The 17,220-nt window shown below is 41.3% G+C and overlaps 1 protein-coding gene and 1 long non-coding RNA gene across 3 annotated transcripts in view; one reads left to right on the top strand and one right to left on the bottom strand.

The window, feature by feature from the left end:
- LOC129035156 (uncharacterized) overlaps positions 1-17,220 on the top strand; it is a 44,804-nt gene that overhangs the window by 10,133 nt on the left and 17,451 nt on the right. Inside the window, exons 2-3 of the long non-coding RNA XR_008502128.1 lie at positions 3,774-3,831; positions 8,514-8,600. This is a non-coding gene — a long non-coding RNA (uncharacterized LOC129035156). The remainder of the gene's footprint in view (positions 1-3,773; positions 3,832-8,513; positions 8,601-17,220) is intronic.
- Positions 3,201-17,220, bottom strand: part of HERC6 (HECT and RLD domain containing E3 ubiquitin protein ligase family member 6) — a 125,157-nt gene continuing 111,137 nt past the window's right edge. For both annotated transcript variants that reach the window (XM_054485345.2, XM_063663879.1), the window contains 7 exons: positions 14,952-15,095; positions 10,401-10,567; positions 9,305-9,371; positions 8,495-8,565; positions 6,226-6,409; positions 6,033-6,135; positions 3,201-4,062 (listed from right to left, as the gene is read on the bottom strand). In XM_054485345.2, the coding sequence (XP_054341320.1) occupies positions 3,842-4,062; positions 6,033-6,135; positions 6,226-6,409; positions 8,495-8,565; positions 9,305-9,371; positions 10,401-10,567; positions 14,952-15,095 (957 nt within the window). In that variant the 3' untranslated portion in view covers positions 3,201-3,841. The remainder of the gene's footprint in view (positions 4,063-6,032; positions 6,136-6,225; positions 6,410-8,494; positions 8,566-9,304; positions 9,372-10,400; positions 10,568-14,951; positions 15,096-17,220) is intronic.

The following is a 17,220-nucleotide window of genomic DNA, read 5'->3' as shown; positions in this document are numbered from 1 at the left end:
GGCTGAGAGCCCATTTTAACTTGGTGAAAGTCTCCCTCATTTCTAGGGTTCATTCCATTGGCTCATCTTAAGGTCCCCTTGTTGCCTTGTAAAGGGGCTTTGCTATGTGCCCGAAATTTGGGATTTATATTCTATAGAATTCAGCCATTCCAAGTGAAGCTGCTGCTTGGCATGTGAGTTAATTTTGGTGCCCATGACGTCCAGAGTTACCCAGGGATCCTAAGTGGTAGTGATGATGTCCCTGGGTCCCATGAGTCTTCATCTGATTCCTCCTTATGTGCTGCTAGAGTTTTGACTGATGGAGCCCCTTGGTGGGAGCAGGGGCAGTCAATTATCTCAGTGCCAGAGGTCGCGACTGGTGCCCTCACATTGGCAGCACAGGCCCTGCGTGGGCTTAGTGCAGTCCTTTGCCTAGTGCCCATTTTTCTTGCACTTGTAACCAGAGCTTTTGCCGGCATTGTCCTTGTGACCCTTTGGGTTTTCCTTGGATGCCTTTTGGGCATTTAGGGCATCACCAGTGACAGTTGCCATAATTTTGGCTATTTTTCTTTAGTGTATTCCCTTTCCACTTCCTCCAGATCACGATTGTTATATACCATGCAGGTGGTATCAATAAGCTGATTTTGATTAGTTTGTGGTCCCATGTGTAGCTTCTGGATTTTATGCCTAATGTCCAGGGCAGCTTGGCTAATGAAATCCTGTGCCATTAGTACTTTGCCTTCAGGAGAGGGAGGGTCCAGGTTGGTGTATTTTTTAGAAGCCTTTTCCAATCTACTATAAAATATAGCTTTCCTCCTTAACCTGTGTAATTTCCCTTAATTTACTGCCTTAGTCATTTCCTTTCTCGTTCCTCCCAGGTGAGCTTCAAGGAATTTGGCTGGGTTGTTCATTCCCATAGGGGTGTTATAGTTCCAGTTCCACTCAGTGATGGGGACTGTATCTGGGCCCAGGCAATTGCCCTTGGAGTTTCCGGCAAACAGCTTGTTTGCTTCACGTTGGGCGGCCTCAGAAATACATTCTTTCTCCAGAGGAGTGCAACAAGTTGCCAGGATACATTGAACATCTTTCTGTGAGAGATCGAAGGCTAAGGTTAAAGTTTGGAAGCCGTCTGCAAATCTCCTGGGGTTCTCAGAATAAATTCCTAACTTATCCTTTCATTGCTGTATATCAGTTATGGAGAAGGGGGCCTCCACTTAGATTAGCTCCTCAACTCCTGCTACTTCCCTTAGGGGAAATAGAGCTGGACAGGGATTGAATAAGGTGTTCCCCTAGAAGTGTGTGGGGAAACTTAGTGGAGTTCCCGGCTCCTGTTCCTGGGTTTGATCCTCAGGAGCACTTGGCAAGGGGTTGTATGGAGGTGGTTGCAGTTCCCCCTAAGAAACGGTGGCCCTTGCAGAAAGGGGTCATCTATAACATCCGGTTCTACTTTAGGAATTTTTTCTCTTTGAGGGCAAAATTTGGAAGCCTTACAAATTGAAGGGTTTTGGTGCAGGGCCATAAAGGCTTAAACATGGTATTTCTGACCATTTACCCTGCCTTTTGCAAAATAAGTCTAATTGCAGGATAGTGTCATGACTGAGACTCCTATTGACTAGCCATTGCTCCTGGCTATCTAGAGGATACTGGGGCCAAACGGTATTACAGTAAAAAAACACAAATATTTCCTTACTATATTGTCAGGGTTAAATTGGTTCCAATTATTGAGGATGCAGCTGAGTGGGGAGTCAGGTGGTATGGATGGATTATTTCCTATTGCTGTTTGTAAGAGAGAAAAAATTCTGAGGAGGATTTAATACTAGACTTCAGAACCTCCATCTAGGGGCTTCCCCTTCAGAGATGCTGTGGCCTAGGATTGGATCTACCAAGGAGTCCCCCTTTGGGGTCCAATCTTAGAGTGTCAGACATCTCTGACCTTAGGTGGGCACCAGTGCTGCTTTGAATGCTTTCCCTTCATAGACAATGGCCTAGTATGATTCCCTTCATTCTTGGATATGGTTCTTGGCTTTTGGCATCCTTGTAGCTGGCCATAATAGTTTCTTCCCAAATGGTTTCCTTAACCATTGTCATAACTATAGTTTGAAGGGCAAGGGATGGCAGACTGCTTAATTTAAACTTGTTGGAGACTGGCCTCTCAATAAGGGAGCATAGTGCTCTCTGACTGTACCAGATAAACCAGGAGCAGAGATTTCCCCATGGATCCACTACTGTGCAATTTATACAGTGATCCAAGAGTCTCCACCAGGATTCTTCTCTTAGTACCAGATCTACTCAACTCAAATGATCTAGAAGTGGTCCCTTACAAAAGAAGCAGGGCACTTTCCCTATCCAAGTGGTTGGTCCGTAACCTTTAGGCTAATGTTTGCTGTTGGAGCCTCCATAGTCAGTTACGTATTGCCCTGGCCCTTTGGGTTTGGGGTACATCTCTAATTGGTCTAAACATGTTATCCCAACATAAGCAGCAAATAAATATAATATTATAGTCGCAAAAACATGCACCTCATGGCGGCAGGGATTTATCTTGTGCCCCTATTTGTTGTATTCCCTGACAGGCTGACTCCACGAGGGAATTTTAGCATAAGAAAAGGAGGGTTAAAGCCACCTGAAATGTGTATGTATTCACCCTGGACAAGCCGCCACTGCCAATTGCATCACATGTAGGGCTCAGGAACTATAACCAGGAAAGATAGAAAAGAATCCCACTTCCAGGCCAGGCAGCTATCCCACTCACTCTTTGGCTTTCAGGCAACACTGGAGAGTGGCCTGGGCCAGTTGCCCTCAATTACCAAGGAGCTACTGGGAAATGGCTGCTGAAGGACTAAAAAGAAAAGGACTCAGGACCCCACCTGAAGCAGGTGATGATGGTTAGGTGCTTACACACAGAAACCTTTCAGTCTCACCAGACAGTGGCCCTAGCAAGAGACCTGCAGTTGTCTCTGTGCTTAGAATGCTGTTTGCCAAGGGTCCCAAGTTGGAAAAGGGAAAGAAAGAGAAGGGGAGAGATAGAGAGAGTCCCATGTGGAGTTTAGTTCCAGCCCATGGCCACAAATGGAATCTCAATAGAATAAAAGAAAATAAATCCCCAAATTTGGGCTTACCTCCTGACTGGCTCGCTAAAATATGTTACTAGGTTAAGGGTTCTGATAATCAGATGTACAGGTTCTTGGTGTGTTGAACAAAGAATTGAGTGACATGCATGAACAGGTGGTGAAGGAGTGGATTTATTGGAGCACAAGGCAGTGAAGGAGCAAAAGTGAAAGTACATTCCACAGGATGGGAGTGGGCTAGAGCAAGTGGCTCAAGAGCCCTGGTAGCAAAATCTTCTGGGGCTTAAGTACCCTGTAGAGGTTTCTTGATGGTTACACCCTATGTAAATGAAAGACTGACTCACAGCCAATTAGAGACTGAGGTGAATTGGCTCACGGCCAATCCAAGACTGGTGTGGTTTGACTCCTTATGTAAATGAATGTCCTGGAATGAACCAATCATTTGCCAGAGTGCAGGTTTGGCCCATGGCCAATCAGAGGCTGATGTGGTTTGATGCCTTATGCAAATGAAGGTCCTGGAATGGACCAATCACAGGCCAGTGTTCAGACTCTTCAGTGCCAGGGAGTGTGTCCAAGTCATCCTTAGATCCCTATCTCTGGACCCTATTCTCCTGCCTCAGTCTTGTGTGAGATTTTGTGCCCTTTGACCGTCATCATCATCTCCCCATTCCCCCAACCTCTCCCTCAACTACTTCTAACCACTATTCATTAACCTCTTGTATTATTTAGGTGTAAGGAAGAACAGAAGGATCCAAGTGTGAGAAAGCCCACCCTGAGTCGCTCAGAGGTGATTATGACTATGTGAGCATGGGTGAGACAAATCCTCTGTTGTTGTTGATGGCTACTTGAAGTGCTTCCTCCATTCTTTCCATTGTAGAATACTTAGGGAGGTAGAGAATACAATGACAAGTTATTGATGTTGGGTGATCTCTTTCACTGAAAGTTTCAGGACAGCGAAATACTATTTCCATTTTCTGTATGCCTCTTGCATGCAGCCTATCACGTCCTGTAAGAAAAACTAGAAAGGAATAAAATTTGGTTAAGTTATTTCATAGAAAGAGTAAAACATAATGAAAAAGAGGAAATTAATCACTTCATTCAGTAAGTATTTATTGAATGTCCTTAGGCAGAGAGAACTGTCCTAGGCCATGTTGAGTGTAGAAAAATTATGATATTTGGTCTTTGTCCTCAATGAGTTCATGGTGTAGTTGGGGGAAAATTATATGCATGAAAAGATAGTAGCAAGAAGGAAGTTTATTTAGCTCATCTAGGAAGAATGAGGTTAGGAGCTTAAAGGATTCAGCAGGGAGAGAAACACCAGGCTGAGTGGTCAGAGAGACTTCACAGAGGTCACACCAGGCTATTTCTCAAGACAGGATTTGGCTGAGCTTTCAAGGCAGGGGACAAAGCTCAGGAAAAAGCCACAGGTGGGAAGAAGTGAACTCATGGGGTGTACAGACAGCTGAACCACTGGGCTGAATCAAAAGTTTCCCATTAAGAGAGAAGATTAGAAAGGCAGCTTGGGCTTATAGAGAAATAGGTTGGATCTGTGGACAAGTTGGAATTGTCCTCCAGCATCCTTAGTAGCAACAAAAATATCAAGAAGAAAGACGTGTAACTCAGGAAGAGCTGACGAATGGGATGAGATGGTGAGAGAAGTCATTAAGTATGCCCTAGAGAAACCTTAGGGTTCCCACCAAGAGAAGTTCTTATACCATGAGGCTACAGAGCTTAGTGCTCAAGTCAGCCTGATGGATTCTATTCTGGTTCCCATACTTACCAGCTGTCTGAACATGGGCAAGCTACTAAATGCTCCAAGCCTCTTTTTCCTCATGTCTGAAATGGGGAAAAAAGAATAGTACCTACCTCATAGAGTTGCTGTTAGGAAAAAGGTAGGTAATAGATACAAAACAGTCAGCATAGTGCATGGCACAGAATAAGCACGCAGTAAATGCTGCTGCTGCTATTATTATCATCAGTTGTTGTTGCCATTATTCTAAATGATATATTACTATAAAACAGATAGTTTGCATCATTCGAACATCATAGGACTTAGATAATTAGATGAAGATAGGAACGTGAGATAAAAGGCTTAGGAGGCAGCTGAAGTGAGGAAAGAGGGTGCAGAAAAAGTCAGTGTAGAAAAAGTAGTAAAATAGCAAATCTCTACTTAAAAAGAAAAAGAAACAGGCTTGAGTAAGAGAAAGAATGCTGGTCTAGAAGGTAGGGAGCCTGGGTTCTCATCCTTGCTCTGCCACTAACACATGTGACCCACTGGCAAGAATGGTGATATAGAGATAGACAATTATTTTAGGCAGATAGTGAGGGCAAAAGAGTCCTCAGCAGAACTTCCCTTCTAACAAAAAGCAGTCCAAGAAATCACTTCTTTTCTAACAAAGAGCAGCCTGGAATATCGGGCTGCAAACATAGATAAGAAGGCTGGAAGCTAGCACGGGGGAATGCCAGCAGCTCCACCAATAGAAAGGGCAACCTGGGACCAGGCATATCCACCATGGGGGTTCCACCTCCCCTCTTTTTTAGCACATGCACAGTAAGAAAGAAATAAGCACCATGGAGTAGCTACCCACCTATATAATCAAAGATTTGGGTAGGGGCTGCCAGAGATTCGTGCCCTATGCGGATGGTACACCTGGTCCTAACTCATTTTTCATGCCCTATGTAGATCAGACACCACCTCCTCACTAGCTCATCTATAAAAAACCCTGCATTTCACCACAGATCAGCAACTCATTTTTCTGGGACCCCTCTCTGTAGCAGAGAGCTATTCTCTTTTCTTCGCCTATTAAGTTTCTGCTCTATACCTCACCCTTTGTGTGTGTCCATGTCCTTGATCTCCATGGCCATGAGACAAAGAACCTTGGGTGTCACCCCAGACAATGAGGCCACTTCAATGGCTTCATTCTAAACAAGACTGTACCTTTTTAAAAGATATATAATTATGTGTCCATCTAGTACCACAGTACTTACAGAGGAATTTTTTCTTTTCATCCAAGGTTAGTTTGTGGAAAGCCTTCCAAAACAACTGTATAGTAGGATGTGATTTTTGGTATCCTTGCTCATACTTTGAATTCTTGAGAGAAAGAGGGAGAAAAATGATTTGAGTGGGGTGGAATATATAGAAGTTGTTTGGAAAAATTGGGGCACTTTAGGTGTCACCTACCTGTTCAAATTGTTTCCAGTCATAATCAGTATTTCCAATGATTGCTGTCATTAGTTCTTCCGGGTAGAAATGTCTAAGTATCTCCTTCTCACAGACTCTATAAAATCCTCTCTGAAATTCCTCATAAACTGCTTTTACAGAGACGTTGAAAATGTAATCAATATACTTAGAAACATAGTCTTTCCTTGAGGGAAGCAAAAAAAAAAAAAGAAAGAAAGAAAGGAAAAGGCCAATGATTAAAAGATTCTATACTTTGTTCTTATTTCTATTGAGAAGGAAAAGTAAATTACTTCTATATAGCACAAGAATGTTGTATTGTGACCAAAACCTGGTCAGCTAGAAGAAAGAAATTTAGAAAATATAATCAGAAGGTTTAAAACTATTTGGCTCACTTTCCTCACTGCAGTCAGGAGGATTTTTTTAAAACATGAATCTGAATATGTCATTCTCTTGCTTAAAGTCTTTCAAAGGCTTCCCATTGCCCTTGGGGTAAATTCCAAACCTCCTTAGCAGGGATCAACAGGCCTTCCCAACCCTACCTCCTCCCTCAATTATCTGACCTTGCCAGTCTCAGCAAGCAGCCTCTTCCCACTTCCATTTTTTCTTTCCTTCCCTTCCCTTCCTCTTCCCTTTCCCTTTCCCTTCCCTTTTCTTTGTTCCTTCTTTCTTTCTCTTTCCTTTCTTTTTCTTTCTTTTTTTTAAGAGATGGGGTCTCCCTATGTTGCCCAGGTTGGACTTGGACTCCTGGCCTCAAGCGATCCTCCTGCCACAGCCTCCTGAGTAGGTGAGACTACAAGTATGCACCATGGTGCCCAGCTCCCACTTCCATTTTCACTTCTGGCCATACTGACCTTTAGTTCATGGGTCTTGTCTCTCTTTTGTAGTTAGGCCACAGAATGCAGCATTTCTTCTTTACCTGATAACTTGTACCATCCATTAGATTTCAATATAAGTAAGACTTTCTCAGGGTTGATCCTTCTGTTCCTTTGCTTGTCCCCTCTCACAACACTTGTCACTTTGTGAAAATTATTCCTGCAAGGTCTGTCTTATACTACAGGATGTAATTTCTACTAAATGATTAATTTCCTGATGGCAGGGTTGCTACTGGAGGCATTTCCATCAGAGACATGATTGTCTCCCACACTTTGGGCAGCCTTTGTGGACTAGCCTATCTAAATCAACTCTTGTCTGCCTTCCCCTGTAACCATTGGTGTGCTGGTAAATATCTAACAACCAGCTCTCTGAAAAGGAGTGGGAGGGGAGGGGACACATATTTGCAGCATTGGCGAATTTCTGTGGTGTTAATATTCCCACCATGGCTGATTTTCAGCTACTAATACTTTGATAATAAACTCTTAACATTTTTGAAAATTTAACAATCAGCTCTCACAAGCTGGTACTAGTGAGCTCCAGCATACCACCACCTGGAACTCTCTAGTTTCTTAATCGGTTTTAATTTTCTTCAGAGTGCTCATCCTTATCTGACATTATATTACATAATAATTCATTTGTGGCCAGGTGCGGTGGCTCACCCTTGTAATCCCAGTACTTTGGGAGGCTGAGGTGTGAGGACTGCCTGAGCTCAGGAATTCGAGACCAGCCTGGGCAGCATGGCAAGACTCCATCTCTATTAAAAATAATAATGATTCATTTGTGTATTGTCTTTCTGCCCCACTGGAATTTAAGCTCCAAATTTTGTCTGTCTTTTTGACTACTGTATCTCCAGAACCTAGAATAGAGTCTGGTACAGAATAGGAGCTCAAAAATATTTGCTAAATGAATAAATAGTAAAAAGAGCTACAAAGGAAATATTGAACCCTGAATTCTTTCTCCTTTTCTTTTATCTTAAAAGCTTCTTTTTTTCTAAAAGATTAGGAGCTAAAACAATCACCTGAGAAGCTAAAATACTTTTTTTTTTTTTTTTTGAGACATAGTCTCACTCTGTTGCCCAGGCTAGAGTGCAGTTGCACAATCCCGGCTCACTGCAACCTCCACTTCCTGGGTTCAAGCAATCCTCAGCCTCCTGAGTAGCTGAGACTACAGGCATGTGCCACCACACCTGGCTAATTTTTGTAGTAGAGACGGGGTTTCACCATGTTGGCCCGGCTGGTCTTGAACTCCTGGCCTTAAGTGATCCACCTGCCTCAGCCTCCCAAATTGCTGGGATTACAGGCGTGAACCATATTTAAAAATACATTTTTAAATAATAGTGATACAACATTTTATGTACAGTATATTCAAAACAGATATTCTAGCTGTCAAAACTTACTTGTTGCTTTGGTCCACAGGTATGGAGATCCCATTTGGAATTAAGTCAACATCATTTTGGTCCCAGTGTATCTGTAACCAAAATGTATCAGGTACCAAATATCAAAGTAAGTTTGAATAATCAACCACCCATAATATCATTATTGCCAATACATTTTCCCCTATGTAACTGAAAACTTGGAGCTAAATAATTTTTTATGTAGTTCAGCCTTGTAAATACATGTGAAAGCAAAAAAGCCTACCCTAGTACATGTGGTACATTACTTTCATGCCTAAATTATCGTTTAGTTGTTAAATTATTTACACTAGTTGAATAATCACCATAGCTTCACTTTATTTGAGAGTATATAGACATGAGAAGAAGATAAGGGGAAAGTCTTGCAGTACAGAAATAAAATGTCTTTTAAAAAAGAGGTCCCAGGGGCCAGGCACAATGGCTCATCCCTGTAATCCTAGCACTTTGGGAAGCTGAGACAGGTGGATCACTTGAGGCCAGGAGTTAGAGACCAGCCTGGCCAACATAGCAAAAACCCGTCTCTACAAAGAATACAAAAATTAGCCAGGCATGGTGTCGCATGCCCATAGTCCCAGCTACTTAGGAGGCTGAGGCAGGAGAATCACTTGAACCCAGGAGACGGAGGCTGCAGTGAGCCAAGATCACACCATTGTACTCCAGCCTGGGTGACAGAGTGAGACTCTGCCTCAATTAAAAAAAAAAAAAAAGGATCCCAAATTTAAGATACTATAATAAAAATTATTTTTTAGAAACAGATTAAAGCTAAACTATAATTTGGCTTTCATTAGTACTCACAGAAAAGCGTATGCAGAGCGCATCTCCAATGTCATCAGCATCATCATTTAGAACTTCTTGCAAACTCCTAATGAAGATTTTGGTTTTAAAAATTATATTTATTGATCTTATAAAGTTTCACAAGTAATTTTAAATGGAAAAAATTATGAATAATATAGAAATGTATAAAATATAATATAAATTTCCTATCCTCCATCTTCTCATTCCCTTTCCCTAGAGTTTACCTCTATTTACAGTTTGATTTGTTGGACCATTGTTACCACGTAGACACTGCTACATCTTCATGGAAATTACAAAAATGAGCTGTTTCCTCTAGACAGTGATTCTGAACCAGGGATGACTTTGTCCCCTAGGGGTCATTCAGCAAAGTCTGGAGACATCTTTTGTTGTCACACTTGGAGGGAAGGTTGCTACTGGCATCCAGTGGGTGTGATCCCAAATGCTGCTAAACATCCCACAATGCCCAGGACAGTCTCCCACAACAAAGAATTAAACAGGCCAAAAGGTCAGTATTGCCAAGGCTGAGAACCCCTGCTCCAGCACACATCTAGCCAATATATTCTTACACTAACAGTACACGAGAAGAGAGTCCTTTCCCCCAATTTTTTGCCAACACTGTAAGAAAAACTTTTTAATAAGTGTCAATCTGTAAGTAGAAAAATGACATCTCATTTTTATTTATTCCCTGAATTACTAGTTAGGGTGAGCATATTTTCAGTTTTTTTATTAGACTTACACACACACACACACACACAGGCACACACACACACACCCTTGTATAGTCATAAATATTTATATGGGTGATGATGCACATATATATTGTGCTCTCTGAAGCAACTGTTTCCACCTGAATAAAGTCAAGAGACCAGGCCAGAACTCTTGTTTCTTCTACTTGTTAATAATTAGAGGAACATTCAGCTTTCCTCCATTTTGAAGGTTTACTCAATTATAAATCATGCTAAAATTCAAATTCCTCTCAAGAGCATACATTATTGAAATTGAAGACCGTATCTGTCTCTCTGTGTGTAAGATTATTTATGTCTAAACAACTGAGGCTTACTAGATACAGTCCTGAAAAAGCATTATATTTACTTACTTCCCCAACCGAGGACTGAGTTCTTTTAAATCTTCCAATGATGGCTTTTGGTCCAGAAGTTTTTTATACAGAGCCAGTGGGAAAGGAAGGTTAGCAACATTTAAATTGAATAAGGAGAGTCCACACAGCATTCCAAAGAGGAAATATCTTTTCTTCTCAAGTTTAGGCTAGAAAAGAAAAAAAAAATCCCTAAGGTATTATAAATAATTAGTAATACAAAGGGATAATTAGATGAGTAAAAAAAAATGTGGTTCCCTTTTCTAAAAGTCAAAAATCAAAAACAAAATGGGCTTCAGGAAAATAAAAATGTGAAGTTCTTCTACAGATTATAATACAATTAAATTTCTTCCATAATTTTGAATACAAATTGATAGTTCAGAACATTAAATAAATGAATTCGTTGTATCTGGAATGTTAAAAAATATGCTCAGACAGCTTTATATAATCAGGTTTTCACAATTTAATTTTATAGTCTTTCTCTTCAGATTCATGTAGGATAATGACACTGAGAAAGGAAGGGTGCACTTTATACATTTATTGGTCACCAGGCATATTAGATGAGCCTCGCATGAGTGGCAGTCCCTTTGGCAATGCAGCCCCACAACTTGGGTGTGCTTAGAGGGATGAGCATATGGGTCAGGGAGGGTGACTGACGCTGGGGACCAAGAAGGTAGGTAGAAGAAAGAAGGGGAAGAAGGAAAGAAGCCTGGTGAAGTTGGCATGTCTTGTCTGCACTTTGTAGTCCTGGGTGAGAGAAAACACTGGCTCCCTCTATCCGGGCCATGATTGCAGCACAGTAGATCAACAGCCTGAAAATTTTGGGATTCAATTCCAATGCCAACCTTACTGTTAGTGGGTGCATGACTTTGGGCCACTCACATAATATTCTATGGTACAGTCTAGTTGCCATATTTATTTATTTGAGTAAATTGTGAAAATAAATTCTAAAATTGCATTTAAATTTTGAAAATAAGTTCTAAGTACAATACAAGTAATCAACAAAGGGGTCCCCTGAAACCTAATCAGTCTTCTTTCCCATAATTTGTAATATGTCCCTTGGTTATAGTTGATTTCATCTCTTCACTGAGCCATATACAAATCAGGGTGTTTTTTGTTTGTTTGTTTTTGTTTTTTGTCTCTGTTTTTTATCCAGCAGTATAGCATAATGCTTAAGAGTAAGAGCTCTGGGATCAGACAATCCTGAACTCATATCCTGGCTTGATCACTTACTAGTTTTCTGTCATTGGCTGATTTATTTAATCTCTCTAAGCCTCAGTTTCTTCATCTGTACCTCATAAGGTTGGTGTGAGGTTTATTTTCCTCCTCTCCATCCCCAACCTGTGTCTCTTTAGTTCATTTCATCCCATTCCTTCACCTTCAACCTCAGGCCTTCGCCTCTCCATTATACTTTCAAATGCAATCACTTCAGTCCCCTCTTGATTTCTTTCTCTCCTAACCAAGAATCCCTTAAGTTTGTGTAGTGCCCTAAAGCCTTCATGGTACTTTCACATAACGTTACTTTGTTTTGTTTTCACAATAGCCCTGCAAAGCAGGCAGAGCAGAAATTGTGATGTCCGTTTTCTAGGTGAGGAAACAGAAATCTCAGAGAGGCTAAATGACACACCCACCATCACTAAAGATTAGAACTCTAGGCTTCTGATCCCACATCAGTGCTTCCTTCCCCATCCTGTCATGCTTCTCAAAAACTATTATATATTAAGTCAGCAATCTATAACTTAGAGCCAATTGGTAAAGTTTCTGGTGTGTTGATCCTATTGCTACAACTACATCTATAGAGTTTCAGGAGGAAAGAGATTATGTCATGTAATAATTTGAATATCCCACAATATTTAATACAATGTAGGAACCTCAAGAAACATTAAATAAATGCTTGCTGATTGACCAATAAAAAATCGTACCATTGGCACATCTTAGCCATTCCTATATTTTAGAGGGTCCATATGTTCTCAAAAAGATACAAAACACCTTTCAGTATTTTTTCACATGTATTCATCTTTCTCCTCCTCCTGCCTGTCCTTTCTGCCATTTGGAAGAACAATTTGGAAGTTTATGGGAAAGGGGACTAATAAATATGCCTTAGTTCATTTTCTGTTGCTTATAACAGAATATCTGAAACCAGGTAATTTATAAAGGAATGTATTTCTTAGAGTTCTGGAGGCTGGGAAGTCCAAGACTGAGTGGTTGTATCTGGTGAGGGCCTTCTTGCTGATGGGAACTCTGCAGAGTCCTGAGGCTCCACAGGGCATCACATGGTGAGGGGGCTGAGTGTGCTATCTCAGGTTTCTCTTCCCCTTCTTACAAAGCCACCAGTTCCACTCCCATGATAACCCATTAATCCATTAACTCATTAATCCATGGGTGGATTAATCTATTCATGAGGGCAGAACTCTCATGACCCAAGTACCTCTAAAGGACACCTTTTCAAGACTACCATATTGGGGATTAAGTTTTAACATGAATTTCAGGGGGTGGGGGCATTGAAACCATAACACAATAGAAGCTCAACATGTGATTCTTTTTAGAACTGTAATCTGAAAATCCAAAATCTGAAATGCTCTAAAATCGGAAACTTTTTGAGTGCCAACATGATGCCACAAGTGGGAAGTTCCACTCATAACTATTTAATACGAACTTTGTTTCATGCACAAAATTATTTAAAATATTGTATGAAATTACAATTTCATACACAGATTAAATGATCTGTGTTACTAATACAGAAATGAAGACAAATTTTTTTGTTACTTTTTTTTTTTGAGATGGAGTCTCACTCTGTCACCCAGGCTGGAGGGCAGTGGTGCGATCTTGGCTCACTGCAACCTCTGCCTCCCAGGTTCAAGCAATTATCCTGCCTCAGCCTCCTGAGTAGCTGGGACTACAGGCTCATGCCACCACACCCAGCTAATTTTTTGTATTTTTAGTAGAGATAGGGTTTCACCATGCTAGCCAGGATGGTCTCGATTTCCTGACCTGGTGATCCACCTGCCTCAATTTTTTTGTTACTTTAAGAAAGAAAAGGTTTATACTTTAAGGACCTTTACAAAAATATAATAATTACAGACATGAATCACCTTTTTTATTTTTATTTTTTCCTTTTTAGGCACCTTTTATTTTTGAAACAGAGTATCACTCTGTCGCCCAGGCTAGAGTGCTATGGCCCAGTCTCAGCTCACTGCAACCTCTGCCTCTTAGGTTCAAGCAATTCTCCTGCCTCAGCCTCCCAAGTAGCTGGGATTACAGGCACGCACCACCACACCTGGCTAATTTTTGTATTTTTAGTAGAGACGATGTTTTGCCAGGTTGGCCAGGCTGGTCTCGAATTCCTGACCTCAAGTAATCCCCCCACCTCGGCCTCCCAAGTGCTGGTATTACAGGCATGAGCCACCGCACCTGGACATTAATCACCTGTTTTTGTTTTTCTTTTTTTTTTTGAGCTGGAGTCTCAAAAAAGGGATACCGAGATTCTGCTCAGTATCCCTATGCGAAAGGCTTGGGACCAGCAGTGTTTCAGATCTCAGAATTTTTCAGATTTGGAACATTTGCATAAACACAGTGAGATATCTTGGGGATAGGACCCAAGTCTAAACACAAAATTCATTTATATTAATAGTTCGTATACACCTTATACACATAGCCTGAAGGTAATTTCAAACAATATTTTAAATAATTTTGTGCATGAAACAAAGTTCGTATTAAATACTTATGAGTGGAATTTCCCACTTGTGGCATCATGTTGGCACTCAAAAAGATTCCAGTTTTAGAGCATTTCAGATTTTGGATTTTCAGATTACAGGATGCTCAGCATGTACTACAATTTGTTTACCTGCTCTCCTACTGATGGATATGTAGGTTATTTCCTAAATTTTGAGAAGCAGTAATCTAAAGTGTTTTAAATTAGGACAGAAATGACTGATAGAATCCTGGAGATAATTTTTCATTCTGAAAAGGTGATTCAGCTGGGCGTGGTGGCTCACACCTGTAATCCCAACACTCTGGGAGGCCGAGGCAGGTGGATCACTTGAGGTCAGGAGTTTGAGACCAGCCTGGCCAATATGGCAAAACGCTGTCTCTACTAAAAATACAAAAATTAGCCTGGTGTGACAGACGCCTGTAGTCTCAGCTACTCAAGCAATCCTCCTACCTCAGTGTCTCAAAATCCTGGAATTACAGGTGTGAACCACCAGGCTGAGCCAAGCTGGACACCTTAAATGTATGCAGTTTATTATATCTCAAGTATAGTTTCTTAAAACCATTAAAAATGTAATGTGCATGTGAATCACCCAAGGATTTTATAAAATACATGTTCTGATTCAGTAGGTGTAGAGTAGGGCCTCAGATTCTGCTTTTCTAACAGCTCCCCAAGTGATGCCATAGCTGCTGCTCTGTGAACCATACAAGTACTACTCAAAATATAAGTAGCAAAGCTCTATATGACCTAATTTTACACCACTATCTATGGTGTTAATGTTGCAGTATATGGGGTGCCTTTTCTGTTCTGGGGAAAAAAAAAACCATAAGAAATAAAAGACTTGCCTTGGCAGGAAACCACATGCAGGAACCCATTTCAGGATACATGAACATTCCATATTCTGGCTTGGTCATCTCTTCAAACATACAGTGGAAGAACTCTGAACTAACCCCTCCAGACTCAGGACGAATTTCATTAATAAATTCAACCTAAGGAAAGAGAACATAGTCCCAGATCCTGACTTAAAATACAATGTTTTGAGCTTTATGGAAGTTTTAAACCTCTAACGACCATTCCTGCAGTCTCTAGAATTATTAGAATCACATAGCCCTTACCTCCTTGCAATCTGTCTTCCCTCAGTTTGCTGCTGAGCAGTGAAGGCCATGAATCTATTTATTCTCGGATTGTTATGTGCGTCCTTTACACTGCCACATGGACCAAGTAAAGGGGGACTCTAGCAAGACTTAGCATTTACCAGTTACATTGACCAGTATCTCAAACCAAAATTTGATGTTCTTCAAACCCGTGGGCCCCTAAATTCCCTGATAATTCCATCTTGTTGTCCATCTCATCATTCAGACTTCACAACCTTGGCTGGCTCCAGTCAACAAGTATTTGGTTTCTCCTGTCTCTACTCTTATTTGGGCTTCTGCAAAGCAGCCCTCCCAGTCTGCCTGGGCATGAGACCTTTGCAGGAACCAGCAGAGCAGATTGCCCATAGCTCTCAAATGAGAAATCAGCATTAACCAGTCCCTCTTTTTTATTTATTTATTTATTTATTTATTTATTTGAGATGGAGTCTCACTCTGCTGCCCAGGCTGGAGTGCAACGGCATGATCTCAGCTTACTGCAACCTCCACCTCCTGGGTTCAAGCCATTCTCCTGCCTTAGGCTCCCGAGTAGCTGAGATTACAGGCACCCACCACCGCACCCAGCTAGTTTTTGTATTTTTGGTAGAGATGGGGTTTCGCCATGTTGGGCAGTCTGGTTTCAAACTCCTGACCTCAGGTGGTAATCCGCCCACCTCGGCCCCCCCAAAGTGCTGGGATTACAGGTGTGAGCCACCGCACCTGGTCCCAGTCCCTTTTTTTAAAAGCTTTGTCTACCTTTGGACTTTATGGCTATGTACTATCTTGGTTTTCCCCCATGTCTCTAACTACTTCTTTTCTACATCCTTTTTTGGGTAATTTACTTTTACCTTTTAACGATAAGCACCACTAATTTTTGTTGCTTAGATTTTTGTTCTCTCGCTACTCTCTTTGCCTGGGAAATCTTATCTACTGCTGCTTCGATCAATAGACCATCATGTTTAAGGGCCTGCCCCACTTTCCCTTCTGAATATCTCAATAACAAACCTACTTCTGATTTTCCTATTTCTGCTCATTTATACTAGCAAGTCTGTCCATGTCAAGACTCACTCATGATGGGCCCTGACAACCTTGCCCTTGTTCAGAGTCTGTATTTTTATTTGATCTGGCTTGAAGTTTACTTTTTTTTAACCCCTTGGTCATCTCTCATAAGGGGAATACTTTTCTACTGATTTCTTTACAGTTAAGATTTAAAGAAAAATAGGTATGAAGGGAGACATACAACTAGAAAGCCTGGTTTATAAAGTAGTTTTTGTTTTCCATTGGAGTCACATGCTGGGAAAATCCCTTTTTTTTCTGAATCCCACTTCCCAGGTTCTGATTTCTTCTCTAACAACCCAACTCTTCCTCTCATGGCTGACATCGAGAAAATCCACTCCCTTCTGGACAGACTCCAGCTCTTACCTACAGAGTTAGTCATTATTCTGTAGCCTCAAGAGGGCAAATAACCTGAGGTACCACACAATAAAAACCCTATAAGCACCCACAAAGGATAAAAGGAAGGATGGCTAGAATTGAAACTCATATAGTGGAAGGTCTTAAGTGATGAAACTAGAGCCAACATGTAGGAAAAGTATCCCTTCCTCTAGCAGGTTGATTGCGTTATAGCCCCAATTCTTCACCCCTCTGTGATCCATGTCTTTTGCATATGACTTTGCAGTTCCTCCCACTGAAGAGGCTGTGTATATTTCCCTAGCCTTTGACTTAGGTTCAGCTTTATGACTGCTTTGACTAAAGCAATGTTTGGTCTTGCTATCTTGCACCTCTGGCACTACTGTGGGAAGAACATGCTTGCTCGCCCCAGGAGGAGAATGAAAGACATAGGAAGCAGAGCTAAATTGCTCCAGCCAGGCCTAGGTCAGCCAGTCCCTAGCCAACTCTCAGACATGTACACAAACTCAGATAAAATTTGCAAAGCCACCCAGATGAGTTCAGCCTAGATCAGCAGGTCCTCCACTGAACTGCA

The sequence above is a fragment of the Pongo pygmaeus genome, chromosome 3 (assembly GCF_028885625.2).
Source record: "Pongo pygmaeus isolate AG05252 chromosome 3, NHGRI_mPonPyg2-v2.0_pri, whole genome shotgun sequence".
NCBI classification, from domain to species: Eukaryota; Metazoa; Chordata; class Mammalia; order Primates; family Hominidae; genus Pongo; species Pongo pygmaeus.
This window is presented reverse-complemented; position numbering and strand designations above follow the sequence as displayed.